The 27,852-nt window shown below is 43.1% G+C and overlaps 1 protein-coding gene across 1 annotated transcript in view; it reads left to right on the top strand.

Annotated features, from left to right (window-relative positions):
- Positions 1 to 27,069, top strand: part of grin2ba (glutamate receptor, ionotropic, N-methyl D-aspartate 2B-a) — a gene marked incomplete at both ends in the record, with an annotated part of 137,483 nt that extends 110,414 nt beyond the window's left edge. Inside the window, 7 exons of the mRNA XM_083897085.1 lie at positions 6,899 to 7,052; positions 7,969 to 8,094; positions 11,281 to 11,510; positions 11,597 to 11,757; positions 13,006 to 13,193; positions 17,632 to 17,870; positions 24,814 to 27,069. Of these exons, the coding sequence (XP_083753211.1) occupies positions 6,899 to 7,052; positions 7,969 to 8,094; positions 11,281 to 11,510; positions 11,597 to 11,757; positions 13,006 to 13,193; positions 17,632 to 17,870; positions 24,814 to 27,069 (3,354 nt within the window). The remainder of the gene's footprint in view (positions 1 to 6,898; positions 7,053 to 7,968; positions 8,095 to 11,280; positions 11,511 to 11,596; positions 11,758 to 13,005; positions 13,194 to 17,631; positions 17,871 to 24,813) is intronic.
- Between the last annotated feature and the right edge of the window lie 783 nt (positions 27,070 to 27,852).

Raw genomic sequence — 27,852 nt, 5'->3', positions numbered from 1 at the left:
TTTATATAAAGGTTCTACCTGATACCCTTTTGGAGGGTTCCACCAAGAACCCTTTTAAAAACCCTTTATTCCGGAAAGGGGTTTTAAAGGGTTCTCTGGATCAAAATGGTTCTTACTGGAACCATTAGTGTTACCAAGAACCCTTGGTAATCAAATGGTTCCAGGTAGAACCTCAGCCCTTGTAGAAGAACCCCTTTGGAACCCTTATTTCTAGCGTAGGTTCAGGTAAAGACCAGATCAAATGGACAGAGTTTGCAGTTTGCTTTTAACTTACTATTCATCATGTCGTGACCTTTGACCCCAGGACTTAAGGTCCTGGATGATGTTAAGTTTGGACTTTTTCATTTTAGCATTTGTTGCACTTTTAGTCTTTGGGTTTTTGGTTCTTCGTTTTCTGGTTTCCTTGTGTATCTTATTCCGGTTATTATGTAATTATGATCTTTGGCTACATTCAGATCACCAGCCACATCATTACAGCTTAGATTTCATAGTTAATATCATACTATTCACATCTGAATGTGCGCTCTAAAACATGCACCCAAAGACCTCTGTGTGTGTCGTCAACAACAGAAAACATTATCTATTTGTGAGACCAAATATGTAAATGAAGATATGGATGTACATTTATTTTATTTGACCCACCATTAAGGGAAATTTTAGAAGTGGAAGCTGCAAATGTTACACGTGTCGTATATCTGTGTCAAAAACAAACAGATCTGAGTCTCATCAACTGAAACTAAATGGGTTGATGTGAAACCGTTTCAGGCTGATAATCTGAGCGTAGCCTTGGTGTTCCATTGTGTCGTCTCATCTGTGCAGTTTTTGGACATGTCCTACTTTGCTATGGTTCCCCGTTGCTGCTTCTTGGGTCCGCTGTGTCCTCGTGTTCTGTGACCTTAACCCCCCTGACCTCCTCGCTCTTTTGGATTTTGAGACTCAGATTAGAAAACAAAAGGCAGACACGAGCAGAATAATCCAAATCGGAGAGGAAAAGGCAGAATCTGACTGGGATTTACAGGGAAAGTGAAAGCAACAAACAGGTGTGGGAAATAAAGATTGACAGAATAAAAGAAGCACAGATCCTAAATAAAAACAAGTCCACAAAACACACAATCACAGCACGCAACACCAAAGAAAGCAAGTGTGTGAGAGACGTGCGTTTCCATAAAATAAAGATTCTGATAGTCGGCGTTTTCGACCTCTTGACCTCACACCCTCTGTCACATGGACTAAACGCCTCACCCAAGGGTGAGCACGGTTCAGTCAGACGCAACAATTTACTCTGGGCTTGTTTTTTTTTTTTTTACGCGTCCTCTCATCGACGTTGGTCCTGAGAAAGAAGGTCACTGTCACTTCTCATACTTCAGCCGCGGAAGAGTGAGAGCTGCACTTTTGCCGCCTGCCTTTGTTAATGAAGAACAGCGGCAAACGGATCAATAGCCTCACCCAAAGGTCGCGCGTTGAAAACACGCGCTGTCCTTCTCCTTTTCAAGGAAAATGAAGTTTGAATAACCTTCAGAGGTGAGACCGAGTCCATCTTTCACTACGTTACTTTGATTTTTTTTACTCCGTTTTACGTCCAACCGACCTATTTAAGTGTCTCTCTGTGTATTTAGTTGGTCTTGGCACCGAGCTGGAAGTGTGATCACCTGTGAGAAAAAAAAAACTCACCCTGACTAAAAGCGCTGTAATGTGCCATGTCCTTTTCACCTCTGCAGACGAATAATCATTAGCACGAGGGATGAGCACAGCACATGCAGCAAATGTACTGTACCCACCCCATCTCTCTCTCTCTCTCTCACACACACACACACACACACACACACACACACACACACACACACACACACACACACAAACACACACACACACACACACACACACACACACACACACACACACACACAGGTCTGCGCAGCTGTTTTTCGTAGGACCCTACATTGACTTGCATTCATTAGCTGAAACAAAGTGTTAACCCTGTCCTTTAGCCGTAACCACGGTTAAAATCTTAGCCATAAACAGAAATGACCTTCAGCCTCCCGAAGACCAGGTTTTTTTACCTCCATGAGGACGACTGGTCCTGACAAGGTCAGTGTGTATGGAAGAAAATGGTCCACAAACACACAACCACACACACACACCAGAGACACCGAGTAATGACGACAGAAATAAGACGCACACTTCCTTTGTTCGTTTATTTAAAGGCACAGTATGTAATTCCTGATGCTAGGTGTCTCTCAATCAAAACAATAGCAAAAGACGTCATTTGATGTCACTGGGAAGCAACGTGGGATCATGGGAACTTGTTACTTTGATCCATTAGTGACAAAAACACATAATGAAATGGAAACACGTGGGTAACTAGTAGTACTGTATATTTCACACTAGTTACTACTTTGTGTGTTGAGTTACAACGGTGGCGTCTCTGTCTTTTCACATCTTCTCAGATAATTCACACTGTCTACGTGAGATGAGTGTCTTATTTTGCGACATTCTTTTTGGGAATTACCTCTCACCTGTTTTTTTATTTAATTTTGTGCTTGTTTCAGTGATTTCAGCATCGCTACCATCACATACAGTATGTCATAGACACAGCACGTCCTGTTCTTTTCAAAGTAAAAGCACGGCAACGCTTCAGTTCCCTGATTCTACTCAAAATTTGACTGTGAAATAAGAGCAGACTCTTCATCTTGAAGAGTCCTGGTATGAAGTATTTAGAAGTATGATGATTTTCAAAGGCTAACCCTATGTACAAAAATATAGCATCACATTCATCTTGAGAATTCATTTCCTTTGCCATGCTACTGTATGTGTGGGAGTGTGAGGTGACCCCTCTCTCCTGCGGAGGGCACCGTTGCACGTTGCTGAAAATATTATGAGAAGAAGAAGAAGAACGTTATTCTTGTTGTTTTTAGATATTTGAATGCAGGAAATGTTACATATTATAAAGCGTATAGCAGAACTGTAGTATATATCTGATGTAAGTATGAAGACAAAGACACACAGGGACGTGCCTCGGGCACAGTCCTGGACACTTAGCTGAGGTCCTTTTTTACGCAATTTGCAACGGCTCAGAGAGAAAAGATCAAAACGAAGAAAGAAAGAAGAAAAAAAAAATCAATGAACGCTGAGAAGCTCAATTCTGATTTCATCGGACACTCCTGGACATGTGCTGCGCCTAATGCTCCTGATGTAAAATACACTCGATTACATGATTCTGACCTCGCAGAGAGACACACGCACACACACACACACACACACACACACACACACACACACACACACACACACACACACACACACTCTTGTACTTGCTGCATACTGAGGACCAGCATTTCCACTTTATAAATCAACACAATATCTACTTCATGAATGACATCTATAAACAACTACTGGTTGCAGTACCATAAAATGTCTGCAGGTGGAGCCCCAGAGCAAAAAGGGCTGGGGCAAAAAGGGCTTTTTGTTGTTGTTGTAATTTGTGGTCCAAATTTTGACGAAAACATCATACTATGTCGTCCAAAATTAAAATTAAAAAAATTTGACCAAAATTTCATACTATACTGTCGTCCAAAATTAGAAAAAAAAAATTTACCCAAAATTTTTGGTCCAAAATTGACAAAAACGTCATACTATACTATGTCGACCAAAATTTGAAAAAAATAATTTGTCCAAAATTTGACATAAAAGTCATACTTTACTGTCGTCCAAATTTTTTTTTTTTTTTTGACAAATTGAGTATAGCATGTTGCAGCAACCTAAGGAAGTGATTTCAATGAAAACAAAGTGAGGACCGGACAAAATGTCCTCACTCCGTAAAAATGACCTCACTTTGTTGGTTAAAAACCCTCAGTGGTCCTCAGTATGCTGCAAGTACAAGAACACACACACACACACACACACACACACACCATCTGAGACGCATACACTCACCCAAACACAGATTCCTCACTCACTCATTCTCAGTAACACCCACATGGGTCAGTTTCATAACACAGAGAGAACAAGTCGTAGGAGGGAGTTGGAGAGAGAGAATGAGACGGAGAGAGGGAGAGAGAGAGAGAGGAAGTGAGTTCACTGCCGGACGGACTCGTCTTCCCTGGAGTCGCATTCAAACACATTTAAACGCATTCAAACACAAGTGTGTACATGCACATCTGGGCTTTACACGCTGATGGCACAAACTACACTCGACAAAAAATATAAACGCACAGAGAAAAACTTGTAGTTATTGTTACGTGACAAAACAGAGTAACTATCCAAACATAACAGTACAACTTTATCAATAAAGTGGCTTTAATTTGCGAGCGTTAGGATCAATTTCAAAACAAAAGTCCTAGAGTAACGACAGGAAGGACACAATGGGGGTCGATGATCCAAGTTCACATACTTTAACGTGTGTGTCCACCGTTAGCCTGTGTGACATAATGTGACATAAGTCCACATTTTGGTGTGCCCTTTTATTGACCACACCATTAGGAGTGTGTGTGTACTGTGGTCACGCATATTGACCACCACTCTGCCATGCTCCATGACTCTCGTCAGTTGAAATACTCAATCTGAGATTGTAGTCAATAGGAGTGGCCAAGTGACACTGGACTACTGGGTTTGAGCAAAACAAATCATTCCATAAACAAATGCATCAAGAATCTGATCAAATGTCATGACGTTGTATTTTTGTTCACCATTTCAAGTTTGTGCGTTTACATTTTTGTTGAGTGTAGTTTGAAAAGTTGCAACGGAGACACACACACTCACAGACACACACACACACACAGTCACAGATAATGTGCACAGTAGATGTGTAATAATATTCTCTGTGTCTGTAAAGGTCCACTTCACAGGTGCAGAACAAAGGGCCGTCTGCTTCTCATTCTCTCTCTGTGTGTCCCTTTATGACTCACTCATATACTCAGTGCACACACACACACACACACACACACACACACACACACACACACTTTCTAACACTGAAGCACGATCTGGCACTTTGAGTCTCACTCACCCCTTATTAACTCTGAGGAAGACAGTCTCGTCCCACTTTAGCCCTGTGCTGTAGGGCTGTAAAATTTAGGACTAAATATATTATATTACCTGTGCAGAGGCACTGGAGGAGGGGGGCAGAGACAATGGGACAGGCTATTTCAAGCAGCCATGACCCACTGTGGTAACCCACTTTCTTCCTCACTCTTTCGGACTGTCTCTCTTTCCTTCCTTCCCCCCCGTGAGCATCACAAGTGTCCACACACACACACACTCGTTGTGTGTTGACCTGCTGTCAACTTCCTGCAGTGATCTCAATGTCTCACTTTGCATATTCAAAGTTTAAATTTTTTTTTTTTTTTTATATCCACTTCTTTCTTAAAAGTATCTGCTACCCCTCGAGCCGTCCCGTCTGCTTTTATTTCTGATTTGATTTCCTACTTTTCCCAAAATACCTTTTGACAGCTAAGTGCAGTGTGCATCCACTTTACTGGAAAAATGCCATCACAACAGTCGCACACAGCACCGCACAACCCCCACCGCTGTGACAACCTGCCCTCTTTTACCTCATCGCAGACTTGTTGCTGATGTGTACTGTGCTCAGCTGACAAATATAACTGGGCCTCTTCTATATTCTTATTGCTATAGGCAGCGTATTAAAAAGTGGACATAGAGTGTACAGTGTGATTGACAGCTGGGATGATCCAGTAGTTGACATCGGTCAATTTATGGTTCCGGAAACTGTCAAACTGTGAATCACTAAACTGTTTTTTTTCTCCTCTAAAAACTTATTATTTATTTGTAGTCTTTTTATCTAGTGCTGTCAAACGTTAACGCGTCAACGGCGTTTAATGGCGCGTTTCCACGACGACTGACCGGAAAAAAGACGCATGTGACGTGACTCCGGATTGTTAAAATGAGTCTCTAAAGTAACGCTAAACTTTAAAAACAGAGGCACACATACGCAGTTACACAGGTACGCTGGTTATTTGTAGTGCTGCTCTTTTCGTTTAATAAGCAGACCGCTCCAGTTCGACTGTAGGCGCGCTAACAGCGCTAAAATGAGCTAATGCAGCTAACGGAGCTAACTGGTAAACGGTGCCTGGACTCTGGGTGGCGTCTTTTTCCGGTCAGTCGTCATGGAAACGCGCGTTAACCTATTACATAGCGCTATTTTTTTTTTCAATCATATTGCTGAAAACATCCATTGTCCTTCCTCTTCTCTGTACCCCATTTTTCCTTTCACCACAATCGGTCGAGGCAGATCCAATCCAATCTAACTTTATTTATAAAGCACTTTAAAAACAAGATCAGAAATAAATAAAACAAATAAAATATAAAAAAACGTGTGACCTAAGAACAAACATTAAAACAATAAAAGACTGTAGAAAGTGTAAAAACAACACAAATAAACTACAATAAAACTATAAAAAAAGATAAAAACCAACGTCTCATACTGGGTAGAAGAGAAAAAATGGGTTTTGATCATTGTGTAAACTGTTTCTCTTCTCCCTATAATATTTTTAAGGTTTCTGTCTTGAGATAATGTATATTGTGTTTTTGCACTATACAAATAGAATTTAAATTGAAAATTTAAATTTAATCCACGCTTACAGGCCCAATTACATTCATTTATTAATAGATTTAGAAGAAAAATGAACAAAAATGCTCATATTTTCACTACATTGAAGCTTTTGTAATAGCCCTGTAGATCTTTACGACCAATGTGAAATCTACCTTTGTCTCTATTAACTCTAATAATACAGTAATTATAATTATTAACAGTTGGAAAAACTGACCAGTCCCTTTTAAATGAACTGAAGGATGTTATATATTATATATTTTTTCAATCAGATGTTGGTTGACTGTGATGGAGAGATAATAAACGGCCGTTTTCTTTCTACCTCGTGCCCAGGTGGTGTTAAAAAACGCTCACATGGCTGTGGGCTCGTTGACCATCAACGAGGAGAGGTCAGAGGTCATCGACTTTTCCGTCCCCTTCATCGAGACGGGCATCAGCGTCATGGTCTCCCGGAGCAACGGCACCGTGTCTCCTTCGGCCTTCTTAGGTGAGGATCAGAGCCTCACCACACATTTATGTTGTAATTGTGTGCATTATTATTTATGTTATAAATGTTGACATCGTTTGTTTTCTTCATTTAGCGTAGGGGGGTTTGTTCATATGCAGCATCCAAAACACGAGATGTTTTCAACCAAAGGGCTTCGTGGACATCTTTTCCTGTCACGTCTGTCGTTAGCGAGGATCCAAAACCAGGGGCGAACTGAATTAAACTAAGAATAAAATCAAAACAAAGACAGTTGATCACCAGAACTGCATCAGATCCTTCATTAACCCAGAAAAATGCCCTCAGAAACCCTAAGGATGAACCTCACAGTATTGGAAATATGATATTCAAGCTCACAAGAGCTGCTGCACATGAACAGCCTCTTATTTGTTAAAGGATCAAAGCTGACATTTGCAGGAGAGTTACTACAGGTGGTGGGGTGGTGGGATTTAGACAAATGAAGGCATTTTTCATGAAGCATTGGTTTTAATCACGCAGAAAAGATTCTTTGAAATTAATAAAACAGTCAAGTATGTTTGATTTAAATGTCTTCCGTGTTCGATGGATCTCTGTCAGTTCAGTGTCACTTCGACGTCTCATTTCTCATCTCTTAATTTGATCAAAAAGTGTCGTAGAGAACAGACTAACTGAGTTGTAATGCATACACGATAATGTGTCTAACCGCTTATTCATTCTCTTTTCTACTCCCTCCGTGTCTCTTTGCCCTCTCATCTCTTAATATTTCCTACTCCTACTCTATTTCTTCTCAATCTGGTGTTCTGCATTTACATCTCTCTCTCTCTCTCTCTCTCTTGCTTTATTTCCTCTTCCTCTCTTCCCTGCCTTTTCCTCGTTTCTTCTCCATCTTCTCTGTCCATCCTCTCCTCCCCTCCCTCTCCCCTCCCTCTCTCCTCTCCAGAGCCCTTCAGTGCGGATGTGTGGGTGATGATGTTTGTGATGCTCTTGCTGGTGTCAGCTTTTGCTGTGTTTATATTCGAGTACTTCAGCCCTGTGGGCTACAACCGCTGTCTGGCTGACGGCAGAGGTGAGAGGCCTTAGATCACTGCACTCACACACACACACACACACAGGGATGATACCTGCGCTACTGTTTAAAGATATACATGCAAATTAATGCAGCCCTTTGAAATTGTTTATTATGGCCCAAGCTGTGGGCTGGAACGAATAGGATCCTATTGTTGTCTTTCAGATTATTATTATAATATCCGTTGCTTTGCGGTCAATTTTGAGTGCATAAAAACTCCTGAAACTTGAAAACTCCTTGAAACTTGTGCGTTGCTCAAGGGCTCTATAGCACCCCCTAAGGTGAAAACATAGGCAAAATTGAGTTTCTCCGAATTTCCCGAAACTTGGTGGGAAGATGTTGTCGACCAAGACGAACAAAAAAGTCGACCGTTACCATGGCCTCAACTCGACTCAACAGAAAGTCAGCCATTTTGAATTTTGGCGTCCATTTTGCCAATTTGCACCCCTACGTAAATGAGCAAACTCGTCCGAATTTGTTTCCATGGGAAATAATGTGATCATGTGGTGTAGGAGGGGGCGGAGTCACAGTCCAAAGATGTTATAGACCAAGACAAAACGAAAAAGTCGACCGCAACCATGGCCTCAACTCCACAGAAAGGTGGAGCGCCCCCCCAAGGTGAAAAAATAGGTAAAATTGAGTTTCACCAAATTTCCCAAAACTTGGTGGGAAGATGTTATCGACCAAGACGAACAAAACAAAAAAGTCGACCGTAACCATGTCCTCAACTCCATAGAAAAGTCAGCCATTTTGAATTTTGGTGTTTAGTTTGGCGTTTTGCATCCTACGTAAATGAGCGTACTAGGAGGGGGCGGAGTCGCCATCCAAAGATGTTATAGACCAAGAGAAACGAGGAAGTTGACTGTAACCATGGCCTTAAATCCACAGGAAGTTAGTCATTTTCAATTGCGTGCAGTCCTAGTTTATTTTTTTGTCGTGTTGCTTCCCTCATGTCCCACATCTAAAGGTTCGAGGTTGAAATTTTACCGTTGCATCAACGCATGCTTGAGGTTTTACTGTAGTTCAGCTTATGTCCTTTTTTTTAAAGTCCATTCTCAAAACTGTTATAGGAAATCAAATTCTCTTCAGGTTACAGTGAAACATCTCTGCCAACACAAGGCAGCCATACTGAACAATGTCGAGCAGTAGCTTAATGGTCAACAGATCGAGGTGGAATATTGAATCCTCTTCGTGCTTTTCGTGCCCAAACCTCCCACAACGTTTAACGCACTTGCCAAAAAAACAAATGTGCTTATTGTGTAGGAGACTGGGTTGTTTTTTTGATGAATAGTGAGGATGAAAATCACAAATAATAACCAACACAAACACCACAGACTTTTCACATGAAACCTGGATGTTGGTTAGTAAAATGCTTTCCAGACTCAACACTTACCAGTGTGTGTTGCTTGACGATCAAATGTTTTTGTTCTTCTAAGTATTTTTTTTATTATTATTTTTATTATTATTTGGAACGATGTTTAACAGCCAGAATGAAACCAGCACATGGAAGCAGCACAATATTATTCTGGCAAAGAAACAAAATCGGATTGTGAAATTACTAAGTAGTAAGTGTAGCCAAGTGCTATTTGTGATGCAAGTGCACAGAATTTTGACATTCACAGAAGCACACAAAAAACAGGAAATCATCCAATTTTTGCAGAAGATTTTTTTTGCGAATGAGGATCCAAAGGATTCTTTGTCCTGCAGAGGGAGAGTGTTCTGTGAATGAGGCTCCAAACAGACGAGCGCAGGTTAATGCGATTCAACTCTGGATCGTCTTGTACAAACTGACAGAGACATGGACATAAATACAAACACTGATGCCCTCCACTTGAAGTCCTCACTGACCCAGTGACTTCATTCTCCTCCACGCTGCTTTTTATTTACCTAGCACTGCTTTCGCCACAATGGACAATCAGTTTTCCCATTCAATTTCAAGTTTTCGTGTCCGCTCTAACAGCAAGGGACTTGTTTTTTGTTGTTGTTGTTGTCGTTGGAAGTCCTTATCCAAAAAAGATGAGAATCAAAATCTCTGTCTGTGATGTGGCTATTTATAGAGCGCGGCTGTCTTCTTCTCGTCCTCTCTTCATCTCGTCCTTCATGGTGCTCTGAAGAAGACGTCGCCCTCCTCCCTGGAGCGCCGCTCTCGTCTGTGTGTCTCCTGTTTCATCTGCTTGTAGCTCGGTGGGAGCTTGATATCATGAAGAGCTCGGATGGAAGTTTGGGCTCTAATAATTTGGCGCCACAGTATCTATCACTGGGGCTCGTCTACACATTAATAAAATGTGTTTACCCGAACCAACGTTTCTGCAGACTTCGCGCCGCAGATATTTTGGCACCGATGAAGTCGGTTTTTTTGCCCGTGAACAAAAGCCTCATTGCAGCAACAATGTACGCCCACGTGCTCTCGCACTCGTCCTCTGTCTCACACACTCACACATACCCACTCGAACATCGCAAACCAACTGCTTATCACAGCATAAAGGCCAGGATGAATCAGTCCTCTGAACTGACTCTACACGGATCCTGAAAACTGAAAACAACAACTCAAAAGTACATTCAGTAATGTTGTCCGTAATGTTCAGGGTTTTTGTCAAAACGTGTAAAAGTGTTGATTTACAGCAGTCGTTCTCAGTGGTCGGGATTTCAATTCAATTGTATTTGTCTAGCGCCAAATCACAACATACAACATCTCAAGGCACTGTACATAGACAACATCATGCAGAGCTAACCGGAAAAAGACTCGTGTGACGTCACGTTAAAGTGATTCCGGATTGTTAAAATGAGTGTCTAAAGTAACGCTAAACTTCAAAAACAGAGGCACACATAAACAGTACACAGGTTCACTGGTTATTTTTAGCGCTGCTCTTTCCGTTTGACAAACAGACCGTTCCAGTTCGACTGTAGGCGCGCTAACGGCGCTAAAAGGAGCTAATGCAGCTAACGGAGCTAACTGGTAAACGGTGCCTGGACTCCGGTGTCGGGGGCACTATGTACATATTCCATTAAAAACCAGACGTTTGCAGCTAGAATAGTCATTTACCACATGAACAATGTATAGAGTGTATTTCTGATTCATTTAATGTTATATTCATTGAAAATAAGTGTTTTTCCTTCAAAAATAAGGACATTTCTAAGTGACTAAGGGGCGCTTATCATTACATTTATCTTTGATTTTTCTTTCAGAACCTCACGGTCCGTCCTTCACCATCGGTAAGGCCATCTGGTTGCTTTGGGGTCTGGTCTTCAACAACTCTGTGCCGGTGCAAAACCCCAAAGGCACCACCAGTAAAATCATGGTGTCAGTGTGGGCCTTCTTCGCTGTCATCTTCCTGGCCTCGTACACTGCCAATCTGGCCGCTTTCATGATCCAGGAGGAATATGTGGACCAGGTTTCTGGTCTCTCCGACAAAAAGGTAAGATGATTTACGAGCGCTCATTTGTACCCAGTAATCTGTTAGATGTGCTCTATTGAATTTGCTGTCCTGTCCTCTCCGTTTAGTTCCAGAGCCCCAATGACTTTTCGCCTCCCTTTCGGTTTGGCACCGTCCCGAACGGGAGCACAGAGAGGAACATTAGGAACAACTATCCAGAAATGCACGGCTACATGACCAAGTTCCACCAGAGGAACGTCAACGAGGCCCTGCAGAGCCTCAAGGCTGGGTGAGGACCTGAAATAAGACAGAAAACATAGAGCATGGGCCAATTCCAATTCCTATCATAACCCTCAAGCTCAACCCTTAATCTTAACTGGCCCTCAAAACCAAGTGTTGAGGGTTATTTTGTCACTTAGAAATGGGACACCCCTTAAATGCAGATACGTCTTCAGACTTTGGGGGGCAGAATAACGTGAAAGCTCATTACAAACACATTTACGTCACGATTATTTATTTATTATTTTTTATTTCAGTCAAGTTATTAGGTTTGTTAGTTAGTTATAAGATGATACTCATACAAGTACCACAACCACGGACATATTCAGCTGACAGTTACCACACACCACGGCTTATTGAAAAGTAAACGATAGCAAGCGATCGCTTGTCCGCACCGGCCAGCTATTGACAAAAGATCGTAAAATAAAAATAAATGTTACGCAACAATGGCGTCAGTAATCCATAATATGGCCCTAAACTAAGATAATACAATGGTTTTCATCATTTTTATATCTCTATTAACAAAGAAAATACTTATTACTTAATCTATCTATCTATCTATCTATCTATCTATCTATCTATCTATCTATCTATCTATCTATCTATCTATCTATCTATCTATCTATCTATCTATCTATCTATCTATCTATCTATAATAAATAATAAACATGCATCCAAAAATGTACAATATAGATATTAGCACTAAAGAGTTAAAATAGAATGTACATTGTAGACGGTTTGCAGAATATCCACAGTATGGGCTTAATATTTACAATATAAATAAACAAAGGTTTAACAAGTATAAGTATATTGCACTAATGTAAATGGTGCAATATGTGATTATTAGATGTTATTTTTATCTTAAGGTTATATATATGGTTGAATGGTTGTTGTACTTTAATATAACACTATAATATATGCTGCAAATGGTAGGAAAATGTCTTTAAATAGTCCGGGCCGTGTCTGTACCTTCCCCTCTTGTCTCGTCCTCATGTAGAAACATATTGTCGCTGAAAACCTCCAATAATACTTTCACTCCCCCTCTTCACTTTTTGTTGAGTGTGCCTTTTTCGCCCCCCCGTCTGTGTGCCAACTCCAGCCTTTGGCAAACCAAGTGGAAGTCTATTACACTTATCAGCAGCTTAGTGCTATTTAGCAGGTTAATTGGAATGTTGTAGCAGCGATGTCTGACTCCTAAGCGCTAATTAATTGTAACCTATCTTTCTCTCTCTCTCGCTCTCTCTATCTCTTTCATTAGCAAACTCGACGCTTTCATTTATGACGCGGCCGTACTGAACTACATGGCCGGCAGGGACGAGGGCTGCAAGCTGGTGACCATCGGCAGCGGCTACATCTTTGCCACCACGGGCTACGGCATCGCCATTCAGAAGGAGTCGCTGTGGAAGAGACACGTGGACCTGGCCATCCTGCAGCTCTTTGGAGACGGTGAGATCTTTATTTATAGACGCGCCTGCACAGTCTGACGATGCACACACTGAGCACAGACTCCAGGTTATGTTTGCAGTAAGTTGTGTTGATGCGATGAGTTGTGTATTTAATTAGTCAGACGTGCACCAGATCAGTCACTGTGCTCACATTAAACCAAACATCTTAATGGTTACCCTACAGCAAACAGGAGAACACTTAAAGGATACGTCCAGCTTGTTTCCCCCGCTGTGATCTTACTTGATGACAGTTTCTCCCCCCGGTGTCTTTTGATCACTCACCTGTGCACTGATTCCTGAGTTTCAACAGGAAGCAATTCACAGGGGTTTTTTTTTTTTATCAGCTTTGGTTATAATCAGCATTAATGGGAATGTAAGAGCTGGGCGAACATGCTAGTTATCTTCATCCGCTTCATTTATGCCAGTAATGCTAATGCTGGCTTCAGTTCCAGCACAGTGCTAATACTAAGACCCACATTCATCCGAAAGTAAAAGGTACACGATAGTAACCACAGTATTATCCATGGTGCTGGAGTTTGTTTTTGGTTTATTTGTGACGTCACACAATTCTTACACGAGTGAACAGGGCAACAGACCGACCACGGACAATGTATGGGAAGCCGTTTTAACATTTAATCGAACCACACTCCTATCTGTAATTACATTTTAGATAGCCATAATAGCATTTCTCCTAGTCAAAATTGTATTCTCACTCGTCAGAATGGTAATTAAAGATATCCACAATTACATTCTGGATATCTGCAATAGAATTCTTACAAGAAACAATACAATTGCAGATATCCATAAAAGTATTGTTTATATTATGACTAATAACAATTGGATTGAAGATATCTGAAATGGGAGTTTCTCCTAGTAAGAATTCTATTGCAGATATCCAGAATGTTCATTCTAGATATCCAGAATGACGTTGTTTATATCTGAAATGGAAAGCCCAATACACATGGATGGTAGAAGTGACGTCATTTGCCCTAGGAAGAATGTTATTGTGGATATCTGAAATGACAATTGTGGATAGGACGAATGTTGTTGTAGATATCTGAAATGCTCTTTTTGACAAGGAAGAATTGAATTACAGATATCTGTACTACATTTCCAGTCTAGCTATTAAATGTTAAGACGGTTTGCCATAGACAATGTCAATTATTTTAATCACCAGGCGTTTGCAGCTAGAATAGTCGTTTACCACATTAACAATGTATAGAGTGTATTTCTGATTCATTTAATGTTATATTCATTCCTTCCCAAATAAGGTAATTTCTAAGAGACCCAAACTCTTGAACGGTAGCGTATGTTTTCAGATGTACTTCACAATGGACAATAGTTTTTTGACCCGTTTGTCTCGTGCTTCCTGTACTTTATGCGTCGGCCTTCACTTCACGAGTATCAGACACATCAATTTTAAAGTGTAGTTGGTCGTGTGGGTCAAACGCACACTTATCCTTCGCTGTCGTACATCAACAACTGTGAGACAAAAAAAAGGTGCTGCTAGAATTCTAAGTTGAAATTTAGCTCCATCGGTCGAACACCCCCCGTGCTTTATGATCACGCTCCATCTTTTATGGGCTCGCACTTTTGAAAAACACGCCTCGTTCCTGTCAGATGGAGGCGGAGCATTGCACAACATTTCAGAACGAGCAGGGAGTGAAATTAAACGTGTCCAAAATGTCCGTCCCTAACCCACAGAGCACATGTTTTATGTGTTTCAAGCTAAAAAAAAAAAACCTCTTCACTGTAAATAAGTCAAAATGTCACTGACAGCAGTTCCTTTTATGGACCTTAAGGACATTTTATCGTGTGTCTGTTTATTATATCACGGTTTTCAGTAACGGTCCAGCCTGTTTTGTCCATCCTGGACCCGAGGGCCCTTGGGGGGGGGGGGGGGGGGGGGGGGGGGGGGCGCTATAGTGTGTCCCAGTTAGGGGTGCCAGCATAGCTCCTGGTGTATTTCGACACAGTGTGTACTTTGTGTGTTTGCACATGATCATGCGAATATGGGTCAGGCCTCTGAAAATGAGTGCGTGTATAAACAGGAAGTTCGTTTTTTGTGTGTCACCGATGAAGACTGAAGAAGTGTCGAGTATGACACGTTTTGTTTTTAACAACCTACATACAGTTAGTTCAGATGTTGTGTTTGTTTGACTGTAAGTTTGATCATCCATGTGTCAAATTTAAAAAAAAAATAGTGTACTACTACTGTTCAAAAGTTTGGGGTCACCTATAGAATTTTTGTTGTGTTTTCCATTAAAAGTCACACTTTTATTCAGTAAAAGAGTTGCAAAATAAAAAGAAAATATGGTCAAGACATTGACAAGATTAGAAATAATGATTTTTATTCTAAATCATTATTTTGCACAAGGGTTTTCTAATCGTCCAATAGCCTTCTAACACAATGTAAACACAATGTACCATTAGAACACTGGAAATGGGTCTCTATACACCTATGTACGTATTGCATTAAAAACCAGACATTTGCAGCTAGAATAGCCGTTTACCACATTAACAATGTATAGAGTGTATTTATGATTCATTTAATGTTATATTCATTGAAAAAAAAGTGTTTTTCCTTCAAAAATAAGTACATTTCTATGTGACCCCAAACTTTTGAAGTGTATATACACTTGTGTGTGAATATGGGTTGCCTCAATCTAACATTCCCCTGTGCCACAGCAACAGGATTCATAATTTGGGAACCTGTCTCAGGCCTCTCAGGATTTCAATGTTACTTTACCACGCCTCTCCATCCCACTCCCCTCATGGTGACCTAGAAAGTGATGAGACTCACATGGAGAGAGAGAGAGAGACAGAGCCTGTTGTCCTCATATGAAGTGGCTGTAAGGGAGGTCTGTGTGGTTTGACGCAGACACGAGCGAGAAAATATATCACGGACGTGGCGATTTAGCTGTTGAATGCAGAGCCTTGTAACCTGTTGCATAGATCGAGACGCCATAGAAGTGATGTTCACCTATGTTTTAGACTCACAGTATGTAATTTGTGCCACTAGGTGTCTCTCAATCAATACAATAACAAAAAGACCTAGTTTGATGACACGGGGAAGCAGGAAGAGAGTGTGTTATCATGGGAATTGTCGTGAGAGAATGTGCAGCAAAGGCAGACGAGTGATTCATTAGTGATACATTTATACAATGAAATGAAAAAAAACCCCTCAAATAGGCTGAAAAGAAGTACTTCCTTACTCTGATGTTTCATAGGCACAGGACGTTACAGCACACATGGTACAATGAGCTGTGGATGTAGACTATTTAACATAAGTCGTGTTTTTTTTTTAGATGTTGTAATGCACAAGTGTTCCGTACTATATATTTAACAAAAGCTCAAGTGTATAATGAAATGGCTGCATTCCATTAGCTGCTTCACTTTTAGTGTGAGGGGAACCGAGTCTTGCTGCCAAAAAAGTCTGGCGTTAAATCTCCGGGAACAGGCCGACACGGACGCTGAGATGCAGTTGTGTGTAGTGTAGAAAATAAACAATCAATTAATTAGCTATAAAACACTGTGTGTGCATAGTTAATACCTGTAATAATGAAAGCTCTTTATTGTGCGTACATTTATCGATGCTCGCTGTTTTCACACCGTTTTTAAACCCTTTACGGTCACGGATCCCCTAAAATGGGAGCAGTTATCGTTTATTAGGAGATCTGACAAGAGGTCGTCATGTGTGTCTGTGTGTGTATGTATTCTGTGAAGCTCCGTGTTGTTGTTGTTGTTGTCGTCGTTGTTGTTCAGAGGCCAGCAGCCACCGCCGCGGTAGAAGAGTCACGGTGACACGCAGCGACAGCGGCTGAATCTATGATTAATTAAGCGACACTTGTCCTGCCACAGTCGGCTTTGATAGAGAACGACTCGTAGATGAAGCAGAAGGTGACCCACAAAGAGACCGGCAGCTCAGGGACACACACACACACACACACACACACACACACACACACACACACACACACACACACACACACACACACACACACACACGCTGGCTTTAAAAAAAGACAACACTTATTCACAGAGATGAAATTAAATCAGACCAGTGAAATTAACCCATGTATGTGTGCGTAGATCATGAAGCCTGTATTTCACTGGCCTCTCCTCCTCTCACCTTCTCTTGCATCATCTCTCCATCCCTTGTGTCCTCCAATACTCACACTGTTGTTACATCATATCCTCCTTTCTGTTTAATATCTCTTCCATTTCTCACCCTCCTTTCCTTCTTTTATTTCCTCTCTTCGCCGTTTCAATTATAAACCGGCTCCTGTCCTCTTCATTCATGTCATGACTTATTTTCACCCGACTTCTTCTTCCTTCTCGTCCACCTCTCGCTTGCCCTCCATACCATCTGTTTCTCCCTCCATCCTCTTCCTCATCGTCATCGTCCCGCCGATTCGCTGCATTCCCCCCTCATGCAGGTGAGATGGAGGAGCTGGAGTCCCTGTGGCTGACGGGGATCTGCCACCACGAGAAGAACGAGGTGATGTCCAGTCAGCTGGACGTGGACAACATGGCCGGCGTCTTCTACATGCTCGGCGCCGCCATGGCTCTGTCGCTCATCACCTTCATATGCGAGCACTGGTTCTACTGGCAGCTCCGCTTCTGCTTCATGGGCGTCTGCTCCGGCCAGCCCGGCTTCGTCTTCTCCATTAGCAGGGTGAGGAATTACAACAGAGAAATACATATACTGTATGTACATAAGGAATATGATGCAAAATCAACTTTTTAATCGTTTTAATAAGGACTCTGGGAAGCAAAGTGTGAAAAAAATGACTCATTCATGTTTTTGTGGTCCTCCTCAGTCTAAGTACATGAGATAAAATACGCGATGCTGACTTCCGCACTCATTGCTACGTCACAATGAGACATTCCTGGAATCGTTGTCTTGCGTAGCTCTGCTTTGTCCCTAAAAAACTTGAGAGTGCAGGCGAGGGCAATCGTATCCGTAAGAGCTGAAGTCTGCGAAGTGCACAGTGCAGCACAGAGTTCTACACAAACTTCCAGCCTCAGAGGTTTTACATTTTATATATGACGGCAATATGCCGGCTAGAGTCGGCAAATGACGGCTTTTCCAAATGCTAACTGCTGTTAGCTGCCGGAGCCTCAGTGACTACGCTGATGTAGTATCCTGTGTCTCATTTGCATTTAAAGAGACAGACGCTCAAAAGCAAGCGTTCTGAACAGGGCTGTTTTGGCAGAGTGATTGAACTGCTGTGGTGCTTCATCCTTAAGGTATTTTGACCAAAGCATGTCACAGACATGTTCATTAGAACACCAGGGGACTATGTTAACATGTAGAAATAGGGTATAATATAATATGAGTCCTTTAAGTATCCATCTGTATGTGAATCACAAGCAAACACACCCATCGGAGCATATTGACCTCTGTTGGAGACCCTCCAATGGAAAGCGCCGGTCGTTTTGAAATGACTCGTCCCCCATAATACTCTGATGGAGCGTTTCATAGTGCCAACACAGCACATTAGTCCTGACACAGTTCACACCTAGCGTGTGTTTCCAAGCATCGAAATCAAGCATACGCCTGGAAGAATCACACTTTTACTACCTGGCACACTTTCCAAATTGTGCCACAGCTGATATGAATAACAACTCTCTGTGTAACATTCCATATGGTTTTCGAGTAACTACGCCGCCGTCTTTGCCAACATTAAAACAAAAAGTGATTTATTCTTTTTTTCCTTTTTTTCCCTTTAGCTTCCAAGAGGAAGTGCTCCTGTACATAGAGTAGTGAGGCTTAGATGTGTTGACAGTTTAGTTTAAATTGCTTGGATTAGCACATTTAGAACTGCCTTTATCTCAGTGGCAGTCAGCACATACAGCTATGTACTGTTGTATTTACATTTCAGTACTAAAGTGTGCTATGTAGCAGCCTCTGCATTAAAACCACTCGAAGCTCATCTCCAACTGTTCTCTATGGGACGGTTTCCTCTCTCGACGGTGATCGGATAAATGCGGCAAAAACTTCACTTCCAGGGAAGCTCTGCTTCCACGACAGTGGCTGGGCGGGCATGGGTGCTGGGCTTCTGCATGATGATTGGAGGAACCAATTGTTGATTGACAGCGTTGCAGAAACATAACATGACAGAGGAGCATTTTCTGCCTCAGTCCTGTGTGGATTTAGCGTGGGATTCAGTCGGTGTATGTTATTTGCTCAGCGATATAACTAATTTTTTGGAAAAAAAACAAAACACTATTATAGCATAATTATCAAGTTTCCTTTTTCTAGTTTTGTGTATAATTAACTGGGCCTGAAATTAGCTTCCCCTGTTTCAAAGACCTAGCAACCGCCACTGCCTTTATCGTCAGCCACTCTCTAACGTATGAAAATTAAGGCTGTCAAAATTAACGCGTTAACGCAAGATGATTAATTTGTGGAATTAAAGCGTTAATTTTTTTACGCACTTTCTCACTTACGCACTTTCTCACTTCCACAAGCCTGCCTTGCCTGTTCATAAACTGCATGTCTACCCGTAGCGTACAGATAATGATATAATCATAACATTAACAGTCACTGTCTAACTAACGGGGACACAGACAGCAGCTAACATTAGCGTCAGAATGCTAGCTGACGCTAACGCTAACTAGTAGAAGCAGTGCTTCAAAGGTGCTGATGAGGAATTTCCTGCTGTGGGTTTAGTAAGAAAACTATTTAACTTCTATGCTTTATATTTTGTTTATAATGTGAGTTATTTACAGTGCAATGTATAGTTTTAAAAAAAAAGTTATTTACAGTATTTTATTTTTCTTTACATTTATATTTTCACATACTTTATTTATCTCTCTGTTCCTACAACAATATAAAGAGAAAATTACATTTTTTTCTGGCATATTTACGAATAGTAATTAATCATGATTAATCCACAGCTACCCTGTGATTAATCTGATTAAAAATTTTAATCTTTTGACAGCCCTAATAAAAATAAATTTTTATTGTTGTAAACAGGAAAGTAGCGGGCTCTAAAATAATAGTTGTCCAGTTAACCTCAGAATCACTGACTTATCCTCCCTTATCACATTTTCAGCTGATTCAGCTTTTTAAAGTCTTTGAAATGACAACACGCTGAGATTATGAACGTGCGTAACATCCACAAAGAACCAAACCACTGTCACACTTCTACACGTATGAGCTTTGTCCTGTTGTTTTGACGCTTACTGTTGGTCTCTCTGACATCTGTGGGCGTAAATATTTACAAAAGGTTGAGCCGAAATCAATATTTCACTCAACTAAAATCAGCCACAGAACCAGAGGGGGGTAGATTACTGGATACCCAGGAGACCAAAGTCACCCCCAAGGTATTTGATTTGCATTCCAATTGTTTTGACATGGCTCCGGTGTAATTCACTGCGTGCCTCTGAAGGTGAACCGCTGCAGGCTAAACCGCGTGGCTAATTTACGGCAGAGAGCCACACGCTGCTGCTGCTCCCTCCCTCCATTTGATGATGTGCTGTTATGGTGTCAGGGCTGCTTGTTCCAAGAAACCAAGGCTACAGAAAAAAAAAACGAAAAAAAACTCAACAACATTTCCCCCTCTCTCTACGCTCCAGTGCCCAACTTTGATTATTTTGTATGGTGTTAATTTCATGTTGTCGCCGTAGCCTTGTTTATAGTAGCGTGTGCATGTTCATTGTTAGTGCCGCAGCGTAAAAGACCAGTTGCTGAAGATGTCAGCCGACTTCTCATTTCCAGCGACAGGCCACTTGGTGTTGTTTCTGATCATTACACCATTATAGTTTGTGTGTGAACTGGATCTGGGAGCAATTATGTTTTTGTTTAACATCCAGCGATTGCTCTCATTTGCAGAAATTACCTCTGTCTTTTGCGACAATGTGACAACATAAATGAAGACTTTTTTTTTTTTGTCCACGAGCAAAGCCCAAAGTGATTCACTATGTTAAAATATTCACGAGGAAATATTCATTGACACAGTTAATTTGCATATGTAGCACGGGGCTTTCGCATTCCGAAACCGCAACAGCGGCAATTATCGTTTATTATCTTTCCACGGTCCTCGGCCCCAGCACCACATTGTCTCCTTCTAATTTACTCAAGCGTTTTCTCCTCAGCCACGGCTATTTTCTTCCATTTTCTTTCCCCACCCTCTTGTGTTGCTACTCCATTTTTTTTTTGTTGTTGTTTTTGATTTCACAGCGTAATCCAATAAACTTTATTGTTATTGATGCAATTAACATTTAAGCTAAGCACTGTAAAAATGAGACGTCTGTCATGTTTGGTGTCAGTCTCGTGGCTTTTGGTCATGGCTTGGTTTCTCCTAAGCTCAGCAGCTTAGCGAGCTGCTCTCCCTCGACTACCTGCTTGTCCTGGTCCCACCTGAAACAAATGAATTATATTGATTTCGCAGCCCTCACTTCACTACACTGATTTGCATGTCGCACCGTATGCTTCGACTGCACATAGGCGCTATTAAAGCATAAGCGGCGACAAGTAGATAACCCTCTCTGTATACAGCTAGTTATTTGGTGATTTCCTGCCTCTCCGTATCAGTGTAATCACATATAGATTTTGTTGCAGATTGAACATTTTTAGGAAAACCTTCAGGCCACAATTACTGCAATTCACGCATAATACCCAAATCTTAAGATACTGCAGCACCGGGCTGGCAGCAATCTGACAACTGTTAAATCACATGGACTCTTGGAATACACAAAATCTGCTGCTGAATACAGAATAGGAATCACTTTAAGATTTGATGCACTACTGTATTGACGTTTAATTCCTGACTGTTGCTTGTGTGCGTGCGTCTGAGAGGGGAAGCACTTAAATGCTGCACATTCAGCTTTTACCTTTACTTAAAGGAATGCTATTATTTTTATTTTTTTATTTTTTTTTAAATGTGCTTCCCAAACTCAGTTTCGAGCAATATCTTCAACCTGTTAGCATTGGTCCTGTTAGCATAACTGTTAGCAAACATGGCGGACACCGTTTACATTCTTGGAATCAACGCTAATCCCGTACTTTTTAGACGTACCTGCAGGGGGACGGGACCTCATTCCCGGAACGTAAACAGTGTTCGTCATCTTTGCTAGCAGTTATGCTAACAGGACCAATTGTCACTGGTGGGCAACACGTAGCAAATCAAACTCAGGGGAAACTGAGGTTGGGAAGCATAATTTAAACAAAAATAATAATAAAAAAAAAAAAAAAGATACTACCCCTATTCTAGTAACACAAAGCTAAATGCAAGTATCCCTTTAATACACCAACACCATCATGGCATCTGTAACAGGTCTCACAGAGAAGGGAAAAAACCCTCAGCCACATGTGGACCAGGTCGATAAAAGAAGAAAAACGAAAGAGACGAAGTGCTGACAAATGATGTAATTATGGGGAAGAAGAAGAAAAAAAACTGATAAACATTAAAAGACTGTGCTTAGTTTAACCCTGTACTGTTTATTCTCAAATATTGTTGAGTCATGTTGTATTTGTGTTAACCTCTCTTAGGTCTGGATCACTATCAAGCTTTACATACTCGGCTGTTAACAGACTGTGAAATTGAAAGAAGCAATAACATTATCTATAAAAGCGGCGTGAGAGATGAAGGCCTTTTTTTCTTCTTCTTTCTTCTATGGAGCTAATTAACTAGCAGAAACGAGTGTCTTGGGAGAGGACAACCTGGGGTCAACAAGTCATTTTAGTGCATAAAAGGAGGAGAATGGGCTGGAGTCATTGCTTAAGAGCAGAGAAGATTTGATGGCCGCTGACCTCCTCACCTCTTGACACAGTGCTGACCTCTGCATTGGCGAGCAAGGCTGAGGTCAGCTGCTGTGTTACAGTGGGAAGAATCCCTTTTTCGTTTCCACAGAACCTCCACAGATGTACAGGAAAAACTGAGTAAAATCATTGTTTGGAATTGATCGGATCCTCTACCGTCCCCATCCGTCATGCCTGGTTTGCTCTCCCCTCTACATCCATTTTTATCTGAATACTGTATCGTACATCACTGAATGCAAATGGGGCCGTTTATCTTTCTGTCACTGAAAGCCTCTGCCTCTGCGTCTCCTTGGCTTAGCCTTTCTCAATGGACAGGGACTGTGCTGTGGCCGGTGGGCGCTCAAGGGGTGGTGGAACTGAGGTGTTTAATAACTGCCGGGTGATTTTGTTCGACTGAATTCTAATCACATTGATTAACGGTATTGACCAGGGGTGTTTTTTATTGCATCTTTGCCTTTATCAATCATGCACTGTCCAGCTACACTGTCCTCCATCTAGTATCCTTGCACTGTCTCACTTTAGCTCTCACAGACTACATCTTTATTATACCAAGTTATAGTTTTAAAGAGCTCCAGACGCTATGCTGACACCGCCCTATTTGCAGGAAAAGTGCTGGTTTCAAGCTTCAAGTCTTCACTAAACATTTTAAATCCACGATCGAGATCGAGTAATATATCACAGATATCTGATCCTTGACGGGATGGAACACTTAGACATCACAATAAAAGTATGTAACATAAACAAGATACTTAAAGCGGACCTAGACCGGAAGTTCCAATTAACGCTGTTTTTTAGTGTGTATCTGCGTCATTACCGTTGTGTTGTAATCTCGGGTTCAGCGAGATCTCTGAAAAAACCCGGTCCGGTTACGTAAACATCGGTTCTCCGGAACAGCACATCGTCCTGCTCCGGGCACGAGTCCGGGCACATCCGGTTGCGTACATTGAACCGCAGAAGAAGAATAATGTCAGTTGTGGAGGTGTTTCACGAGCGACAGTGTCTTCTGACTCCGGGTAAAAGTCATAAAAGGGACTGCGGTGGGGAGTCATGAAGAAGCTATTTTTAAACACCGTTAGATTAGATTAAGAAGATTAAGATTAAGAACCCTTTAAGTCCCGCAAGGGGAAATTCAATTCTGCAGTGAGTTAGTGAACACACACAGCACACAGTGAGGTGGAGAACATGCTAACCCAGCGCAGTGAGCTGCCATGCCAGTGAGCGGCGCTCGGGGAGCAGTGAGGGGGTTAAGTGCCTTGCTCAACAGCACTTCAGCTGCAGACTGGTCGGGGATTGAACCGGCTACCTTCCGGTCTCGAGCTCGAAGCCCTAACCACTAGGCCACAGCTGCCCAAACATTATAAAACAGTGTTTTGATAATGAGTAGCAGTGCATCTTCCGTTCCAGAGGGGGGAGCTGGTGTGCTGATTACGTCACTTCCAGGTATTGTCACAAGACAGTTGGGAAGGCTCTACGCTGGCTGGCCAATCACAATGCACTATGTCTTCTGGGGTGAGAGTTGAGTCTCAAATATCGCTGCTGGGGAACAGCGTCAGAAAAGACAGATTTGCTCGTTTACAGCAACTAGGAGGTTTTTGACCATAAAAACAAGTTAATGTATGTAAGTAGACCTCCATAACTCACATATATGTGCAACAGGACCACTCTATGGGAGCTTTAAGATAGTTATTTATCCTTGCGGAAAGAATTCAAGGCCAACAAAAGAGGGCAAACATAAAAATGGAAATAGCTCTGTGGACACAGAAAGTACTTAGAATACAATACTGTTGATAACTGAAGGTTTAATTTGAATACTCACTAATATCTCCTCCCATCTGTTTCCACCACACAGGGCATCTACAGCTGCATCCACGGCGTGCAGATAGAGGAGAAGAGCAGTTCAGCGCTGAACTCCCCATCAGCCACCATGAACAACACCCACTCCAACATCATGCGCCTGCTGCGCACCGCCAAGAACATGGCCTCGCTCTCAGGGGTGAACGGCTCACCACACAGCGCTCTGGACTTCATCCGCCGCGAATCCTCGGTTTACGACATCTCCGAACACCGCCGTAGCTTGGCGGGCCACTCGGACTGCAAGCCGCCGTACATGCCGGAAGACAACATGTTCAGTGATTACATCAGTGAGGTGGAGAGGACGTTTGGCAACATCCACATGAAGGACAGCAATCTGTACCAGGACCATTACCTGCATCACCACGGCTCGACACCAGGGCTCAGCGGACCTCCTCCCAACAGGCCCCTCAGTTTGGGTAGCGCTAGCTCGCTGGAGGGCGGCATGTTCGACTGTGAAAGCCTTGGTGGTGGAGTGGCCCCTATTTTTACCACGCAGCCCTGCTCTGCACTGACCCACAGGAACATGAGCAAGTTTGACTTGCTGTCTGGGCAGACTCCGCCCTCAGGCCAGGGCTTCACGGGAGCCCTGCCGGACCTGTACGGGAAGTTCTCCAGCTCCACCTACATCCCTGGACCCAGCTATATTCCAGGGAGAGGAGACGATGATGGGAATATACGCTCGGATGTCTCGGACATTTCCACGCACACTGTAACATACGGAAACCTGGAGGGCAACGCCAAGAAGCGCAAAAAGTACCGCGACAGCTTGAAAAAGAGGCCGGCCTCTGCCAAGTCCAGACGGGAGCTGGACGAGATTGAGCTGGGCTACAGGAGGAAACCGTACCACATCAGCCATCACCACTACCACAACCACCGCTCTGCCTCGCCACCACTTTTGCCCCCTGAACGCAAGAGAGGAGGAGGTGGAGGTGGAAACAATGATGACAATTCATATCTCTTCAGAGAAAAGGAGAGCGTAAGGGATTTTTATTTGGACCAGTTTCGGCCCAAGGAAGGCGTCCCTCAGTGGGAGCATGTGGACCTCACAGAGGGCCCTAGGAATAGAGATGGGGGTGTGGGGCCTCTGGTTCCAGTGGATGACTTTCTTAAGAGTAAACCCAAAAAGTCTGACTCAAAGGGTGGCGGAGGATCTGGGTTGGCAGGGGGAGAGTGGGAATGCAGGAACTGTCGGGCTAGCGGGGGAGGAGGGAGCAAGCAGATGTCGATGCATGGAGGAGGGGGCGGTGGGTATGGTGGTGGTATGAGCTGCGGCACTTCGGGCGGCGGAGGAAACAGCCGGCCCAGCTCTGCAACCTGCATGCGCTGCGAGGGCTGTAAAAAGACAGGGAACCTCTATGATATCAGCGAGGACAACAACCACCTCTTGGAACAGATGGGTGAAGGCCAAGGCGGGGGAGGAGTTATGGGCGCGGGGCCTCAGTCTCAGGCCCAGCAGAGGAGGAAGAGCGGAGGATTCGGCAAACCGCTGCGGCGGCAGCACTCGTACGACGCGTTTGTTGACCTTCAGAAAGAGGAGTCAGGCGGGATGGGAAGTATGATGGGGGGTCTGGGTGGAGGAGGCATGAGTGGCGCAGGCATGGGCGGGATGCTGCCCCCACCCAGGAGTGTTAGCTTGAAGGAGAAAGAACGCTACATGGAGGGCACCAGCCCCTTCGCGCACATATTTGAGCGTCACGGGGGCTCGGAGAGAGAGCGGGAAAGGGACAGGGATCCGTTGTTTTACGGAGGCGAGGGCCGGAAAGGGCCTGGCTCACCATTCGGCCTGTTCAGAGGTGGGGAGGGCCTCCACCGTCGCTCTGTCGGTGAGAGGGACATGAGAGACAGGGACAGGTCTTTGATGGAAGGAGGAGGTGGAGGAGCGTTTTCTTTATCCAAATCTCTTTACCCCGACCGGGTAAACCAAAACCCCTTTATACCCACCTTTGGTGACGACCAGTGTCTGATGCACGGAGCCAAACAATATTACATGAAAAAGCAACAGCAGCAGCAGCAACAAGTTGCCAAAAACAGCCGAAGTGACTTCAGGGGCCAGATGAGCACGACGTCATATCTGCCAGCATCTGCCACCGCCGGGGTGGTGTCCAACGTCGCACCCCGGTTCCCAAAAGAGCTCAGTCTTGGTGGGATGAACCACCACGGCTCCATGCTGGGGGTCGGACCCCCGCGTCCCTTCAACGGAAGCAATGGCCATGTGTACGAGAAACTCTCCAGTATTGAGTCTGACGTGTGAAAAAAAAAAACAAGTAAAGGAGGAGGAGGAGCAGGTGAGGGGTTGACGGAGGAGGAGGAGGAGAGGTGATCCAGTGTCAGGAAGAGATCAGGGATGATTTTTGAAGATGCTGTTCACACATGCTGCACATCTGGATCATATCAGAGATGAAGGATCAGAGGCAAAGACTGAGAGTTAAATACATCAGGACGCTCTGAGGAGGTGTGGATTGTTAGCCCTCTGTCAGAAACGGCCAAAGCTACTCTGCATTTATGTCCTCGCATCCCCCTCGACTCACGAAACGCATTTGGACTCGAGTCCATCGATTCATCCTCCGGCGAGGCAGAAGTCAACGTTACTCGGTCATCGACGCGGCGAGGCGACACCTCGTCTTCAGTTTGATATCGGACGTGTGAGCCGGGTGTTATTTGATGAGCTGTCTGAGAGCTCCCGCCGAGTGCTTTTGAGGAAAGACTGCGAGAGCGGAGAGAGAGAGAGAGAGAGAGAGAAGTGAACTGGCCATCTGCCCCTGTGTCACCACGGAGAGAAGACATTGTCACGTTTTACCAGAGCTGTGACACAGGAGGTGACGAGTGGAAAGGAGACGGCTCAGCAACGCTCTCCTCTATTCTCCTCCTCCTCCTCCTCCTCGTCCTCATCCCTGACGCCAAAAGAGCCGATCTTGTTTGCTATGAGAAATACAATCATAAACGATAATAACATATTCTTATAGAGGAAAAAAAACAGGGTATCAGAACAACAATAATATTGATGACATTGTGAATAATGATGTTAGTATTGTTT

The sequence above is a fragment of the Microchirus variegatus genome (assembly GCF_963457635.1).
Source record: "Microchirus variegatus genome assembly, chromosome: 10".
NCBI classification, from domain to species: Eukaryota; Metazoa; Chordata; class Actinopteri; order Pleuronectiformes; family Soleidae; genus Microchirus; species Microchirus variegatus.
This window is presented reverse-complemented; position numbering and strand designations above follow the sequence as displayed.